General features: G+C 41.1%; 1 protein-coding gene across 3 annotated transcripts in view; it reads left to right on the top strand.

Annotated features, from left to right (window-relative positions):
• Positions 1-17,178, top strand: part of LOC122786037 (FERM and PDZ domain-containing protein 4-like) — a 58,196-nt gene that overhangs the window by 18,004 nt on the left and 23,014 nt on the right. Inside the window, exon 1 of one of the 3 annotated variants that reach the window (XM_044052064.1) lies at positions 5,025-5,434. The exons of the other annotated variants lie outside the window; for them this stretch is intronic. Within the exon in view, the coding sequence (XP_043907999.1) occupies positions 5,394-5,434 (41 nt within the window). The 5' untranslated portion in view covers positions 5,025-5,393. Of the gene's footprint in view, positions 1-5,024; positions 5,435-17,178 lie in introns of those variants that run through there. 3 annotated transcript variants of the gene reach the window in all.

Below are 17,178 nucleotides of genomic sequence, written 5' to 3'. Positions count from 1 at the left end.
GGCAAAGCCATTGAGAGTCAAGTCACCACTGTGTGCTGCTTACGCTGGTACGGTGGGCGGAGGGAGTGAGAGATTGTAAATGGCTGTTGCAGAGGTGACAGTGATTTACTGTGTGTGTACAAACACCGTCACACTGAGGCTCAAATTCATCAAGGGCTCAACTCCTTAAAGAAACAATGCCTCATGATCAGAATTGCTATAGGACAGTTAGCCACGCCTTTGCAGCGTGAATGCACTGCGTCCCCGTCACACCAAGATTTAAATATATCACCTATGTGGCTTTTTGAGGGTTAGAGCAAACTGATCAGCCAGAAATGGCAAGTTTTCATTTTTGTTACACACACGCAACAAGCGGGCCACACAGTGGAGTAGTGGTTAGCACTCTCGCCTTGCAGCGACAAGACCCGGGTTCGAGCCCCGGTTGGAACAAGGGCCTTTCTGCATGGAGTTTGTATGTTCTCCTCATGTGTGCGTGGTTCTCTCCGGGTTCTCCGGCTTCCTCCCACAGTCCAAAAACATGCAATGTGGGGATTAGGTACACTCTAAGTTGACCATAGGAGTGAGTGTGAGAGTGAATGGTTGTTTGTCTCTAGCTGTGTGTGTGGCCCTGCGATGGACTGGCGAACTGTCCAGGGTGCTGAGATTGGCACAGCACCCCCCGCGACCCTCTGGTGGAGGATAAAGCGGTAGATGATGACTGACTGACTGATAGACACGCAACAAGCGACAAGCTTTGTCTGTGTTTGGATTTATTTTTCATAGTTGAATGCGTTGATAAATTAAGTGAGGCTGCAACCACTTCACTGCAACAACGCCACAAAGGCGCAACTACCACCGGCACTTTGGTCAAAGACACCTTTGGCGTCTGCCTCGTGTTTCTGCTTCATTTGCTCTCTTGCGAAACTCCCATCACCGTTATGATGATGGTTATTGTGGTGGATGTGCCATTTCCTGTTCCTTTGCAGACACACACACACACAGATAGGCTAATGATTAGCTCCACATGTGTGTCAACCGTCAGAGACTACAAGGTGAGCGAGTGCAGAATGCCAATGTGGTGTGTAATAATGCAGAGCACATGCCTTCTCTCTCTCTCTCTTACTCGGACAGCACACATGAGTAGTGACCTTGGGCTGTATTGCTATTCATTAGTAGACAGAAGCTTGAGACTGCCTTCTCTCCTCTTATCTCTGTGGGACACAAAGCAGCAGTAGATTGCCAGCGGTGTTGCTACCTATTCTGTGATTCCCTCGTTCTCATTGTTGTTTGCCTTTACTACTTCTCTTACTCTATCCCGAAAAAAAAAGAAGAAGAAAATCCTTTCTGTGCTTGACTCTTTCAGAGACCATTAAGGTAATTAAAGCTGACAAATGTAAAACATTAGCCCCACTAGTAGTCGCAGTTGAGCATCAGCATATCAGACCAAAACAAAACAGATTCATGAAAGCAGATCAAATAAGGGAAAGGGCAAGCTCCAAGTTACGTTGAGATCTCCATTACAGAACTGAACCCTGGGTTTGTCTCTCTGCTTGAATGAAGCATGTTGTCTGTCAAAGAAGGGCCTCTATTTGGAAGTAAATCTGGACTCACAACTCGATAGTGACACTTTCAGATCCAGTCAGACTCATAAAATGACGTTGACTTGACTCAGAGTCTGCACCGCTGACTTTTAAACGATTGCTCCTAATCCATCTGAGACATTGCAATTATTAAGTGTCTTGTCAAGTTTGGATGTTTTATTTTACTCGCATTTTGTTTCAGTATTGTCAGTTTATGTTTCATATTGCAGTCTGGGGGCCCAGTGCGCTCATTCATTCAAAAAGTCGAGCTCAACTTTCATTTTTGAGAGCAGTGTGGGACGTTCACTGGAGGATTATTACGAGCAGATATCACGTACATCAAGTTAAGAATGTGGACTTGTTAAAAAAAACAAGTCCTATCTTGCATCCCTTATCAAAATGAGTAATAATAATAAAATGGGAATTTGTGGACCTTGGCAAAAGTCCATTTCCTCTCCCACGCTTCTTCATCACTCCCCCCTCTAAGCTTCTTGGCACCACTCCATTGCAATAGAAAGCTGCATCCCTTTCTTATCATGTCATTTTTAAATGAAGTGACCACTTCTCCACTCATTCTGTCCAGCCTATAGATGCCATTCTCCTACATCGAGAAGTACTTGATGGAGATGTCTTGCAGCGACAACAAGACATTGACATGTTGCAGAACATGCAGATAATGCTACAAACAAGTAGTAACAGGAGATGCATGCAAGCCTTATTTTTAGTGTGCCGCACTTTAAGTTTGTTGCCCCCAATCCAAATGTGTGCTCATCTGTCAAATGGTTTCATATCAAAAATATTGATTGAAGTCCAGCACAATATTTCTCGCTATTTTGTTTTGTTACTGCGGCTGCACTGGCTTAAAGATGTCCATTAATCTAGAGGAATCACATTTTAAGATTGCCAGATTTGATTTATTTATTCACCAATAAAGTTGCGTCATCCTAAGAGGTGCATCTGAATCAATTCCTGAAAACCGTCTTCCAAAAGCTCTCAGTGATGCACGGTGTCCCAAACATAGCATCTGTAATAAATTGTGACAGGAAATTGAATGTACTATTAGACAGAAGGACCCTATTCATTTGTCTTGTTATTGTCCCGAGATGGCTTTGTGATCAGATCAGAGTGAAATTATCAGAGGGCAACAAGGCCTTTTATATCCTGCTGCCCACAAAAGCCCTTTTGATGTGTGTGGATGCACATGTTTTCCTGGTGGAGGGATTTCAGAGAGTTGTTGCATCAAAGCGACAAAAACAACTCGCGTGAGAGAGGAGAATACCTGATTAAATGTTACCGTGGAAACACATGACGAAGGTGTCAATGTATGTTTGCAATGAGCCAAAGAGAGTTTTATCATAACCCCCGTAGGAGATAGTTTTTAAAATGTAAGTAGGAAACTTCGGCTCCTGGTAGAGACAGGACACTCAGAAAATCGTCCACAAAAACCTACGTTTCTACTACGTTACATGATTTACCTGCGCATATAAACTGGTTTTACGGTTCCGATTCAAATTGATTACAATTATACAGCCATGTTTGAAAGGAAACTGATTTAAAAAGGCCGGTAAGAAAGTTTTGTACGTGGAATTCTAATAATGTTACCACAACAACCAGGCTAGGAAACCATGATAGAATGATTGAATCTTACATGTCATTACACTGAATAAAATACATGAATGCAATTTGAAATGAATAGTTTATGTTTGAGAGTTTATGTTTTCTCTTTACCCCTAAAAAATGTAATGTCGGGATGCCAAGGTACATTTGGTATCGTCGATGCTCCTGGAGCGATGTGTTGAACACACATCTCCACAACGACATGGGTGTAAATGGGGGTCAACATTTCGGACATGGCATGACACTGTGATTATGGTTGTCTTGAGTACGGTCTTAAAAACCTTCAGCACACTATAAAAAAAACAAAATGTCACAGCTACCCAAACTTTGAATGTCATCAAGTGTGCAGCCTTGCGCTGCCCCCTGGAGAAATGTTCATGCTCATAAATAGTGATTAGGGTGTCCTAAACCATCAGCATGACTTTTTTTTTTTTTTAAATTCTTACATCTCCTGGCACTCATCGTTGGAATATCTGTTTCCGTTTCTCTAATTTCACGTGCCATTTCACATTACGCCTTTCCCTCTACTGTGAATCACACATTTAAGGAAATTGCAGCATCCAATCTAGTGGTTATTGTCATTTAAGATGCCTGTGAACACTGGGGACAACATGTCCGGTGAAACAAATAACTCACTACAAAGCCTCACTGTGATGCTCATGAGCTTGTGCTTGTATAATAACTAATGGCACTTAGAGTAATGAAAGACATGTGTACTTCATTGCTCATGTTTCTCTCTCTGGTGTTTTGCATTCAGTTCAACTTTGTCCTTGGCCCCTCTGTGGCACCATCTGTGCATGCACGCACACACATTCACACATATACACATCCAGACTCTCATTGACGACTGCGACTCAGGGTTTGATGATTGGATGTTCTTTTCCCTTCACAAGTCTGAAATACGGCGTAACTAAATGTTTATGACAGCATTTGTTTTCTCCTGCTCATGAGAGGAGAGCTTGTCTCATTCTCGGCCATAAAAATGATGCAAGCCGATACAAAAACTCCTTCGGGGTGAGTTCAGTGAACTCGTGCTGCCGTGTGTGCACTCACTGGCCACTTTATTAGAGACACAGGACGCGTAATAAAGTGGCAGGAGTGTTCACCTGGAGTGGTCTTTTGCTTTTGCCGTGTGACCAAATACCTTGGTTGAAATGAGTGGTTATTTGAGTTACCTTTCTATCATCTAGGACCTGTCTGGTCACTCTCCTCTGGATAATTTATCTTAAAACCTTAGAGATGGATGTGCGTGAACGTTCCAGAGGATCATGCCACATTCAAGTCATTTAAATTTCATTTTCTTTTTCTTTTTTTTATATTCTGAGGCAGCATTTGGACTTCAGCAGGTCATGTTGACCATGCTGCCATGTCATTGGCTGACGAGACGAGCGGTTGAACAGGTGGATTTGAATGAAGTGGACGGTGAGCGTGAGTGTGTGTGAGCTCATTAACTTAAGCCCAACAAAAGGGTGGGGGGAACCCTGAGAGACGGGGTCTTGCTCTCATCAGCGTCCCATTCTGCAGAGTCAGCATTTCCCTGCCATCACACCCCACCCCCACTTCTGTCTCTCTCTCTTCCTCTTTACAGCCAAAGCACTTTAACTCACCCTCCCCCCCTCCATCTTTCATTTTGATTTCCTCTTGTAACCATCCTTGCTCTGCATCCTCCCTTCATCCTCTTCTCTTCCTCGCAAAGAGAGTTGCTGCCCTGAATAACAGAGGGCAACGCCGGAGCCAGAAAGCATCTGTCATTCCCTCGCTCTGTCCCTCCCCTCTCTGTCCCATCCTCTCTTGCTCCCCCCCCTCCCTCGTCTACTCTTCTCCCTTGCTCACCGCGGTTAGGATCACTGCACTTCTCCGTGCGCTGAGATTGAGAGCGCACACAGAGGTCATGTTTGCAGCCTGAGTGAACCAGGTGGAGAGACAGCAGAGAGGCGGAGGGTGACCCTCGCTCCCTCTGTCATCACCTACGACATTTGTGGGACAGACAGGGTATTGAACTGTCTACAAACTGGACGGGACATTCAACAAGGCTGATACCTGCTGCTGCCTGAGTTTATTTTCCTACACTGCAAAATCACTCAGGCTTTTGTTGACTCTTGATATGGATCCTGGTTGAAAGTGGATGTGTGTCTATGTGAAGGGATGTGGATATGGATCAGCATGCTGATGTGGACGACTTGAGCTGTGGGACGTTGCGCTCTGCTGTGAAACCACATGGACATGTTTGGTTTCTCTAAGATGCCGAAGCTGTCTGGGTGAGTGTGTGCGTTTACATGATGACATGATGTTCATAAGTTATCGTCTGTGTGGTGGTTGGGCTCATTTTGACAGTGTGTGGATACCAAATAGTGTTTTTTTCTGTATCCCATTGTGACCAATGATAATATAATCCATCCAAGACGATATCTTGGCATAATTAAAAGTCGAGTCTCGTTTCTAATTGGAAATGGAAACCTTTATTGACATCAGCCCAGAAGTTAAGTGGCTTCGGTGAGAAGACTTCAAAGTATATGAGGATAAATGTGACCTGTAGTTCCTCAATATTAATTGATATTTCTGTGTTCCTGGTTGTCATTGATTTGTTCTATTTATGTGCGGCCTGATTGGGTTTTTCTTCTTGTATTCGAGTAACTCAGAAATCATTATGTCAATAAGGTTTAAAAGGATTTGGATACAGACAATAAAAAGAGAGAGGCTCTGTGACTAAGGGAAATTAAAGGAGGAGTGGAGTCAGAAGTAGTCCAGGCAGACAATGTGCTGGATTACGATAGAGATAAGGAGATGGGAAGACAGACAATGGTTACTGAAGAGAATGGGAAGACAAAGTGAGCCAGCAGAGTGCACAGATATAAAGACTACCGACTACTTAGAGTGAAATTGAGCTGAAACCATGTCTATTCTCAAAAACAACTTCAACTACGTAGTTCAGTCATACATAGCCAGAAGATTCACTCATTATATGAAAGGACTAATTGTACAATTAAAACCCATGCTACTTAATATTAAGATTTAAATAACACAGCAGTGTGAAGTGGCATTTTGGGCGTTGAATAATTACAAGATAAGTAATTAATGTGAGAGTCTTTGCTCTTTGAGGTGTGTTAAAGTAGCTATCACTTCCTGTTTCTGCATCTACTTTAAGATGTAAAATAAAACTTAAAGACAGAGCAGCTGTACACAAAAATCCCCGCTCATTGTGGAGCTCCACACCACATGTGCATATAAATATATGTCTGTATGATCCTTGAATCATGTGTGGTCACATCACTAAGCCCGCGAAGAGGTTAGAGCATCTGGAAGGAAGGAAGGAAGGAAGTCTTCAAAAGAAAAGTACAATACTACGCAGTTTTATGTCACACTTAATGTTGTATGTCACATTTAAGTTGTTTTAACAATTTAAAAATCTCATGTTGACACTTTTAAAACACTGCAACCATATGTTTTGTAAAAGCTCTTGGAAGAGCTGGGTTTTCAAGAGCATCTTCTGCCCTAGCACTTACCCTCCCCCCTCTCCTTCTGCACTTGGATCCACCTCTGCACCCTCACCCTCTATCAGTCCACTGTTCCTATTTCGTGGATTTGTTTCCAAGACTACTTCTTCATAGCTTATTCCTTTTTTGCAAATCGCTTTGGATAAAAGCGTCTGCTAAATGTAAATGAGTCGGTTATACGGTTGCTGATTCTGAGTTGTGTCAGATGGCTGACTGGGCACAGGACAGTGCTGCTTGTTTCCAATGTAAAACCAATAATCACATTCACCATCCTTCCACAAATGTAACCATGTATTTCTGTATCCACGACAACAGCTATAAAAGATCTTATTTTTACCCTAAACCACTGTCTTTTATCTAAACTTAAACTTGCAGTTTTTGCGCAGAAACACAACCTTACTGCAACTGTCCTCAGTGTTTTTTTATTATTGTTACCATGACAATGGTCCAGTATGGCTGGTGTTCATGTGTTCCTATGGGAATAAACCATTACATCCTAGGTTTGGAACAAGCCATCCATATGGTCCAAAATGACATCAAACATTTCACAATTCACAGCCAAAAAAGTGTGTGTTTGCATTTATGGTCTATGGAAACCCTGTCACATGACAATTTTCTCGTTTAAAAAAAGAAATATTAATATATTGTGTCACCCTTTAATCCTTATTTGACTTCCTCATCCCCCGTCTTTTAAACCATTTGTCCTTCCCCTTATGTGTCACAGCCAGTTATAATGTTCACACATATTCACATGTAGCTTCATTTGTTGTCAACAGACTGTAACATGGTGAAAATAAATAGCGGTGTAGTGTTGCTAACAGGCACCAGTGAGTTACGCAGTGGCACCTATAGCTTGTACCCAGATGGCTGGAGTTTATCTAGACGAGTCTTACAATTAAGGAGCCCTCTGTTTGCGAATAGCTCCATCATAAAGTTTAATGACAAGTTATGGATCACCATCATCTTTTAATGCTTTTACTAAATCATTCGTTGTAAGAGGTGCGGCAGGTGAGATGCACCTGCGATCTGTTTCTGGAAACATTAAATCAGCCGATCTTCTTCATTTCTCATGCTCTGTGCATCCTAAACACAAAGGCTCCGTCAGTGTTTGTTGTTGGGTAAAAAAATCTTGGCTTCGGTGTCGGCCAGCAGGGCTTGTTTGTGCTCTGAATATCAGATTACAGTAACATATGCCAAATTGCCTTCTGCTTTGTGCCAATGCATGCTGCTACTTTATAGGGCAAAGTTCCATTGTGTACTGAGAACCATCTGACAAGTCGTAACCTCTGTGATTTGCAGCACCCCGTCACTAAAAATGTAGTGGTAAAGAAAATGTGTAGCATAGCATATTATTATCATGCTAACCCACCAACCTTGTCATATACCCAAAGTATTATGTAAAGGGTTTTTGTAGCATTAAGTCCCATTCATGCTCCATTTTTCACGATACCTCTGTGCTTCTATTAAGTTTATTGGTATGGACGTTTACACAGTACTTCCTCTAGAGGGCAGTGCCGGGTACCAAGTTGCGGCCGTCAACAAACATGGCAAACCATTAAAAAGGGTTATTTTTATTGTGCTTGATCCAAAATAGACTGAAACGCAAGCAGATTTAGTGGCGGTGGACTGTAAGACCGCTTAATGTAAGTCGTCCCAATAGTGTGGAATATTACTCGCTGGTGGAGCCGATGAGAGAGATCGATGGCGATGACGGCATTGACTCTACTGCCCCCACGATTTACGGTGGTATTGCTTTGTTTTGTCCATAAATAGGCCCCAGAATAAGCCTTTTATATATACTTTTGGCAGGGGCTTTGCTTTAAGGAGGCCACCATCTTGCACTGCCGTATCTCTCGAGCAGCCTGAACAGAGAAACCAGCCAGAGCCTGCGTTCAAGCGGAAGCTTATACAATGTAGATTTGAGCGGCGACAAACTGGACTTTCACAGATTTCACACGCAACCAGGCACAATGATAGCTATCGGCCACTCATGCTATGACATCCTCAAAATACCAAAAATATGGTACACAAAATACAACCAGAGAAAATATTGAGCTCTCGAAGTAACACCATTATCACCCAATGTTAAAATACAGCGGTGTAAATAGGCCGAGCAAAGTCAGTCATGGACCTTTGACAGGAGGCAGATTTATTCCCAATAAGATAATTTGCTCTCTCATCCTCCTCTTCCTCACATATACATCATACACTGGTATAGTGAAATTGGATAAAGATGGAAAGAGACGATGATTTTTATTTTGTTATATGTTTCATTTCCTACGGTCCAAATTCTCTCACATACCCTGGTATATACAATAGAACAGTATTTCTGATTTACCACAATTTGAGAACCATGGTGCTATGATGTATCGTTTATTGTAGTTGATGATTTAGATGATTTAGCTGCCTGTTTAGTTGCCTCCTGGTGGCTAACTTCTACTGTCATCCTACTTCTGATGCTTCACTTTGTAAACTGGAAGACTCCATCCTTTATTTTTATACAGTCGATGACACAGATGTGGTAGAAATCCATCTTTCTGTTGGCTTGGAGGAGGCCTCCTTTTATTCCATTCTGCAGTGTCACCATGAAATGTCACTGATTCATACACAGGACGTGTAACGGCACATTAGATGGCTATATTGTTCTTGAATGTCTCTTGTGTTCAGAATATTCACTGACTGGGTTATGTCGCCCGCGCGGATGACATGTAGCCATCCCTCACTCCATTTCTCTCTTTCTCATTCTCTGCCCTTAACCCTTAAAGTTGCACGATTTTCTTGATTTGTGTCTGGATAATCCTCCTAAGGGATTTGGTGGGTGATCAGTGCAGGAGGGGCTGACAGTGTGAGGACACTGTTGGCTGTTCCATTTAGTCTATGAAATGAAATCACACTTATCACTGTCTGTTATAGTGTACGACAGCAGCACATCCATCCACCTGTCTGTGTATCTATCCGCTGCCTGTAATTTATAGACGATTCATCTGCTATATTGACACTGATGTGGCTTTTCACTGTGTCAGAATGCCAAAATAAACTACTTCTGTTTTTCGCATTTTTTTTCACTTGTGAAGCCACAGTAGCAGAATAAATAAAAAAGACAAATCATTCTCACTCCTTGTCTGAGAAAATATGCCAGGTCTAAAATGTAGTGCAATCAGCCATTCAATCTGTTCTAATTCATTTCCCTGCAAAGACCAATATATTCTGTGTTGTCATGATTACACATAATTTCAGTGATCTCTCACACAAGCTAATGCAGAAACATTGCACGACATGTTCCTTGCCTTGTGCCCTTTTGACGAGATTCATTTGAAAATTAAGCGAAAAAGCCATTTTGTTTCTGTCAGACCTCCTTCCCTTGTCTGCACTACAGAGAAACAAGCAGCCTCATCTCCAAAATGATGCTCCAAATTATCTTATGAATCTCAAACAGGGCACACACTGGAATTCAGATTTCACCTCATCAAAGATCGAATAAAAAGGGGACTTATTGAGTCACTTTTCGTGTTTTAAAAATTATATATTTATTGTTTTTATTGTCAAATTAAACAACGATGATGGTGGGAGGAAACCGGAGGCAACCGTGCTGACCGCTACTAACCACTACACCACCGTGCACTTGACATGAAGCATGTTCTTCCCTCTGTTCGCGTTTCGTCATGTATTATTCAGCGGTGCATTATTAAGAGACTCAGGTTCATAGGCTTTTAACTACCACGCTGTAACCACATGATGACCGTGGACGTTTTCATTTAAAACGTTTTGCATGTGCTGATGCGGCCGCCTCTCGTTCTTTCCTTAATGCTCATCATAACAGGGCGTGTAATGGAGTTTGGCTTGAGGTTGAATCCCTGGAACAATCCCTGAGAACAAAGGCACCAAAATCACCCATGTATCCCAAGATGAGTCACTCCTGTGACCGATTGTCTCTCCTAAGTTTTTACTTTATACCAACGCCACAGTCAACTCTATAATGAGTTGGCAGCTGCCTACAGTCATACATCTCTAGTATTGAGGTAAATTATATTTCAGAATTACAGTATTAAGCAAAAAATGAAAGGGAGTGTGTGTGTGTGTGTGTGTGTGTGTGTGTGTGTTCATATTAAATACCTCTTTAGGACCTTTTCTGCCACAAACACTAACCTTATCAGGACCAGTAGTCCCTCCGAGACCGAAACCTGGACCAAAACCTATCCCAAGCACTTTGTTTATGCTGTCCAAATGAATGGAAGTCAGTGTATTGTCCCAAGAATAATAGATGAGCAAACCTGTGTGTGTGTGTGCGTGTGTGTGTGTGCGTGCAATGGTATTAATGTGATGAATTCTATTTTTTCTGTTTCATAAAAAAGACAAATCTGTGTATTTTAATACCTATCCAAGTTAAGACCATTTGTCTCTACAGTACCAACTAAATGTGAACATTAAGTGTGCTGCTCATAAAACAAAAACAGTGTAGCACAGACCAAGTTCCATTTATTGGACATCACTGGTCTCAATGTTCTGTATCTTTGACCTCCACCTCTGTATCATTTGCCATTACTGCTGCTGCTGGTCCCCCCATTTGGTAACACAATGCAAGCTACGTGGGTGCTTTTGTCCTTTTTCGCTCTCATTACATCCTCTCCAGAGCTATGTTATTTTTAATTAATCACATTCAAATCTTTCCTCGATCAGGTAAAAACAAGTGATGCATGAAGGAGGTGGATGTTTCGCAAACTGTACACTCTCCTTTCCAAAGTGCACGCTCAATAATTGATCGCGAGGACTCGCTTTTATAACATATAGGGGAGCAAATTGTTGGTTGTAGGACAGAAGGGATGTTAAAAATATCTTCTGCCTCTTGAATTTTATATTCTTTCACTCTCACACTAAAGTTGGCAGGGAGAAAGCACGGAGGAACAAATGAATCAAACATGAATCCTTTTCATTCAACTTTAATGCCACTGAAATTGTATTTATTTTCTTTAGCGTTGCCGGCGATGTTTGGGTTGAGAACATGATTTTATGATTTGCATTTGTTGGGGGAATAGTGAATTAAACTCAACTTTCAGACGCTTGCATTCTCGCATCGCCAATAGGAATAGTTGAGGGGTTGATGAGTAAACTGGAAGAAAGTTGGTCGAAACAGTGCCTGAAATTGAATGTAGATGACGGTCTGTGTGCTGATACATCTGTTTGCTAAACAGGCGAGTGGGGGGATTAGTTCTGCTCCAGATGCTGTCACATAATACTTAAGTGCCACTGTGCATTCTCAGAGCCACACTGCACTGTAAACCCTGCCTACAGCAATTACACACACACACACACACACACACACACACACACACACTGGCAGACATGTAAAAACCTGACTTGTAACTGAAAACAGGAGGGAGGTCAAGAGTCTAAAACCTGCTCTTTCACGGATTTAGTTATCACTCCAAATAACTGAACCCGTTTCATTTAAATAGGAATTATGAACAGTGTTATGACATCAGAAATCACCTCATAAACATAACGAGGCACCAAACGTGCTATAGATATGCCCTCTTACATACTCTATTACTGTTGATGGACCTGATTAGGCACCATTCACAAATCAAGAACTGGGAAGTGATAAACAAATCAGATAACAGATACATACAAAGCTATATTGCTATATTTTTCCAATGTAGGAACCATACAGTTAACTCTAAATGACCATGATACTGCAACTACCCATGTATTTTCACAATTTTGCATAGTAGTACTATTAATTTTGAGAGTAATCTCATGGGACCTTGACTTTTTCTAAAATATCTTATATCTTGTTATTTATGTTCGGGCAAATTTGGTCTGTATAGGTTTTGTGGCCATCTAAAAAAAACAAATACTACACTACTCATTCATAATTTTTATTTGCAATGTCAGGTTCCATGTTTGCAGATGAATTAATAACTTTTACTAGAATTTCAATTTCTCCACGTTAGCTGCAGTGTCACGGGTCTGCAGGGAACCACATACTGTGCATATGGGCGGTACTGTACGTTTCTGGATGCAATGAAACATGTTAATATAAAGCACATTGGAGCTCAGATCTCCTTAGGAAGTGGTGCATCCAGCTGTTTGCAGTAAAATTGCATTTATTAATTTAAAGCATTTGAAGTATATTCTGTACAAACATGACATACATTTTCAAAGTTTCCCAGAAGACACTCAATAGTGACTTCTTTCTTTCTTTCTTGGCTGCATTAGCATAGGGCACTGAGAGGATTTCATTCCTACATTAGGATTCAAGAAGCAAAGACAAGAGCATAAGGGTCCCTCATTTATTCTGATGATCACATCCTCCTGTGTAATCTTATTTGAGGAGCGTTTAGCGACGCTTGTTCGGCTGTGCTATTTATAGCCCGCTGAATTACACTTTCGACGTTCGCCGCAGATGTCGAATGTGATGTTTTCCCGCCTCTATCTTTTGACGTGAAGCGAACGCACCCACCCCCCCAGTGACAAAAGCAGTGTAGCATTCATGCGTGCATACACACACACACACAAATGCTGCTAATGTTCATATGCTGTGCTCTTTCTTTAACTTTTCCGGTTGACTTGAACCGAACAGATGGAGCGAGTCAATGCTTGGTTGTCATTACGTCGCGCCAGTACAGTCAACCAGCTAGAAATGGAGTGATAGTGAAACCCCCCCAATCCTGAAAAGCAACATTTTAGCCATGATTTAATTCCCAGATGTTGTGTCATAAATGGTGAGTAAGAGTTTATAACTCTCCCTGGAGGTTCACATGTCTTTAATTTAACTAACCAGTATTTCTATAATCGATTAATCTGTGGATTATTTAGTCACTTAGTTGTTTGGTCCATAAAATGTCAGAAACATGTTGATCACTGTTTCCTAAACCTCCAACTGATGCTTTCAAATGTCTTGTTTTGTTCACAAAACAAAAATTACTCAGTTTAAATGGTTTCTTGTGTGATGATTGCATATAAACCAGAAAATGCTCACATTTAAGAGGCTAAAGCAATCTGAGAGCTTGTATTAATTGTTTAAAAAAACACTCAAACTGATTGACAATTTATTTTCTAATTGAATATTCATCAATTCATTTGTAGTCTTGCATTAGCTTGTCCATTAGAGCTTGTTCCGAGATTCATTGATGGAGTTCAGTGAGTAACAGTGGTGGATACAATCCTACAAATAGAAAAATCTGTGTATGTTTGCCAAGAGCGGTTAGTTTCAACTGCCACATCTGGACATCCTTGCTTCAACCACAGCAACATAAACATAAACAATCCATCATCCATCCACCTTGTAAAAACACAGTTTAAAAACATGCTCTGTTGCCCTTTGTGTTTCCAGTCCGGCTGGAACTGCGGGGCTTTGTGTGACATTTACCGAGAATCAATGCTGTGTGCCGTGGACTGTGTTGTCCCACTGAGACGCACCGCTGTGCCACAAAGGTTGGAGAGCAACACTGTAAAGTGTTTCAGGCCTAATGATGCTGGTACTGATACAGCAGAGACCAACAGTATGTCACACATTGGCAGCTTGTAAACAAATATGAAAGAGAAAGGGAAGTCTTGTCTTGTCTTGGTAGGAGTGAAGCTTTTCATGACCTATACCTATTGACTTGTCACAGATGGAAACATTCATCATCTACATGAGGCAAGCATTTTCCGTATGTACAATATTTAAAGACAAAAGGTAGTATATCTAAAGTAATATGAATAGCTAAACAAGCATGACCTCATATAGTATTATTGGGGTCATGGTATTTATTGATTGTTGTTTCAGCTCCCGCACTTTCATCACAATAGCAATCCTGTCAATCAAAGCTGTGACATACAAACACTAGCTTCTAAAGGCCAACACTTGTGTCAGAACAAATATGAGATGCCTTCACTAATGGTTTATGGATTTATTTTTATTTTTAAATGAATTACTCCATAATTAAAGCTGCAGTGCGTAACTTCTGGTGATGTCTTCCAGTACTGTGCGCGAAACCAAAGAGGTTTTTTTTTTTTTTACTTAACTACAAGTAAAAGTACTGATCTAAAGTGTACTCAAGTTAAAGTAAAAAAAAAGTAGCTTGTTTAAAATGTACTCAGGGTAAAAGTTACTTAATTACTCTTACTTTCTTGTGTCGTGCAAAAAGGACAAGGGGACACACATCTCACATGAGTTGTTTTTAATTAAAGGCAAACCTTTACAAATTAAAGTGCTGACAAAATAAACTATGTAGACATATAATGTATCAGTCAAAATGGGTCAAAACATTTTTTTCCTCAAGCAATTTAAAATGTAGTGAAGTATAGTACTTCCAAAAAATATACTTAAGTAAAAAAGTACACAAAAAACCTACTCAATTAAAGTAATGCAGGTAAATATAATTCATTGCTTTCCACCTCTGGTAAAGGTTGCATATTATATTCTGGTATCTTACAAATAATCGCTGCACCTCTTGTTCCAACCAACAAAATGCTGCTCTCCCCTAAATGTGACATTTCAACATGCACTTGTTTCAGTCCTTTAAATGGCATTAATGGTGCAGCTAAGGACAGTCACTGTGCAGATGTGTGTGTGTGTGCTAGGACACAGTGAGTCTGGCCCGGCAGCCTGCAGTGCATGAGTTTACAAAGTTTGTCTGAGGGGATTCTAATGACCCGTCGTCCTGTGTGGGAGCTTCACTGCAGTTGGAGCGCACACTGTGACTTGGACAGCTGTGATTGATATAGTTGGCTTTACACAGTGACAGAGCCTGGTATTTTGTGTGCATATTGCTCACACTGTTCAGTTCCCCCGCCCGAAAGAAGCCGCGTAGACAAAGAATGGAGCTGACCGTGGTGCTGAAATCTGCTGAGTGACAGCCTAAATCAAGCGTCTCCCTGGCTTCCCTCCTTCAATGACTTTGTAAGGACAAGCTTTTTAGGGTGAGCTTTTAATTGACTCCTTCACCGTGGGCTTGTTTCCGTGTCACTGAGACCAATGAGTGTGCAGTTCATTTTTTTTGGTGTGTGTGTGCTATGGATTTAGCCACTTGGTTATGAAATCAACAAATATCAACATCAATATAACATATTAGTTTGTTTGTTTAATCACTTTGGTGCAGGGACATTAGCCTTTTTGTTTTTCATGACAAATTAACTCAACTCACAGTCATTCAAATTGTTGTGGAAGAAGCAATGTTTAACTTTTTCATTACTTTACAGGCTCGTTCATCTCAGAAGAATGTGGTTAGGAGATATTGGCATAAGTATATACATCAAATAATCCTCCAAACTGAAATGAAAGTCGACTTAGCTGTATGAGGATAGCAGTGTATGTGTTGTGGTGAGTGGGAATTTGAATCTTTCAAGTGACGTATGGTTGGGAATCATGTTCATCCTCGGTCAGACATGTCCTGACCCACCTTTACAAACAAATTTTGACGGCAAATTAGTCAAAACCATCTTCAAATTATACCTGGAGATTAACTTGACCCATTGAGCGTTTCTCCGCGTGTATGTGACTTTGTATTCGAGGTGATAGGGCCTCACACTCACTTTGAAGATTCGGAAATAAGTCCTAACATCAGTCTGATGGTGAAAGACTGAGAATGAGCATGGCTGTTTAATGCAGGCTTAATTTACATGTTAAAGTTGATGAAGGAGAAGAAGGTGACCCAGACACTAATTTACATTTTACTTATGCTCGACATCACTTGCACGTCTTTGAGGTTTCCACAGCTTTTGCGGCAAACTGTGGGACTGATCTTTTAATAGGAGAGAAAACTCATTAAGATTCCTGTGGAATTATGGTTAAATTAATATTTGCCAAGTTAACTTTTCAGACAGTTTACTGCAATATTTCCAACACCTAATGTGATTTGGACAAGTAAGTCAGCCATTTCCAACCGATAAATGTTTAACAAATGAATTACATATTCATTTTAACCGTGTGGTATTTAATAAACCTTGAGTAAAAGGCCGGAAAAACAAATAAATATGTGGGCACTGACTCTGTCCTGGGAATGACGACTGTGTAGCTGAGTGTAAAATGAGTGAATGATTCTAGTGGAATTAATATTTTGCAGATTTATTGGCTAGACTGTCTTTTAAACAGCCTCAGTTTTGAGGCAGGACCTTTTGTACTGCTGCAGCTTCTTATTTAAATCTCATTTCAGCTGATTCATACTCTGAATTGAAAAGCAGACGCGTCTGCGTTACTCAGATCCTGCTCTGCCCCTGGCTTTCCTTGCTATGAAGACAGTCAGATGAAGGCCACGTTGTCGAATCCTCCAGAAAAGCCAATCACAGTCATATTTACTGTTCACATGCAATGTACACTGATGTACAACAAAAACAGGGCAGTGCTTATGTGGTACTCGAGGCCTATATGCTGAGCTCTGAGGTGGATTATGTTATACTGGACACTAGCAATCACAATCAAAGCTGCAGTAGAAGAGAACCAAGAGGAGACAAGTGTTTGGGGCTGTGCCTTGTTGCTGAGTGGAGCATGTGGAGGCTGGGCAGCCGCGTCAGTGCCAGCTGGCTCC

This window comes from Solea senegalensis, linkage group LG2 (genome assembly GCF_019176455.1).
Source record: "Solea senegalensis isolate Sse05_10M linkage group LG2, IFAPA_SoseM_1, whole genome shotgun sequence".
NCBI lineage: Eukaryota > Metazoa > Chordata > Actinopteri > Pleuronectiformes > Soleidae > Solea > Solea senegalensis.
Note: the sequence above shows the minus strand (reverse complement) of the source record. Positions and strands in the feature narration are given on the sequence as shown.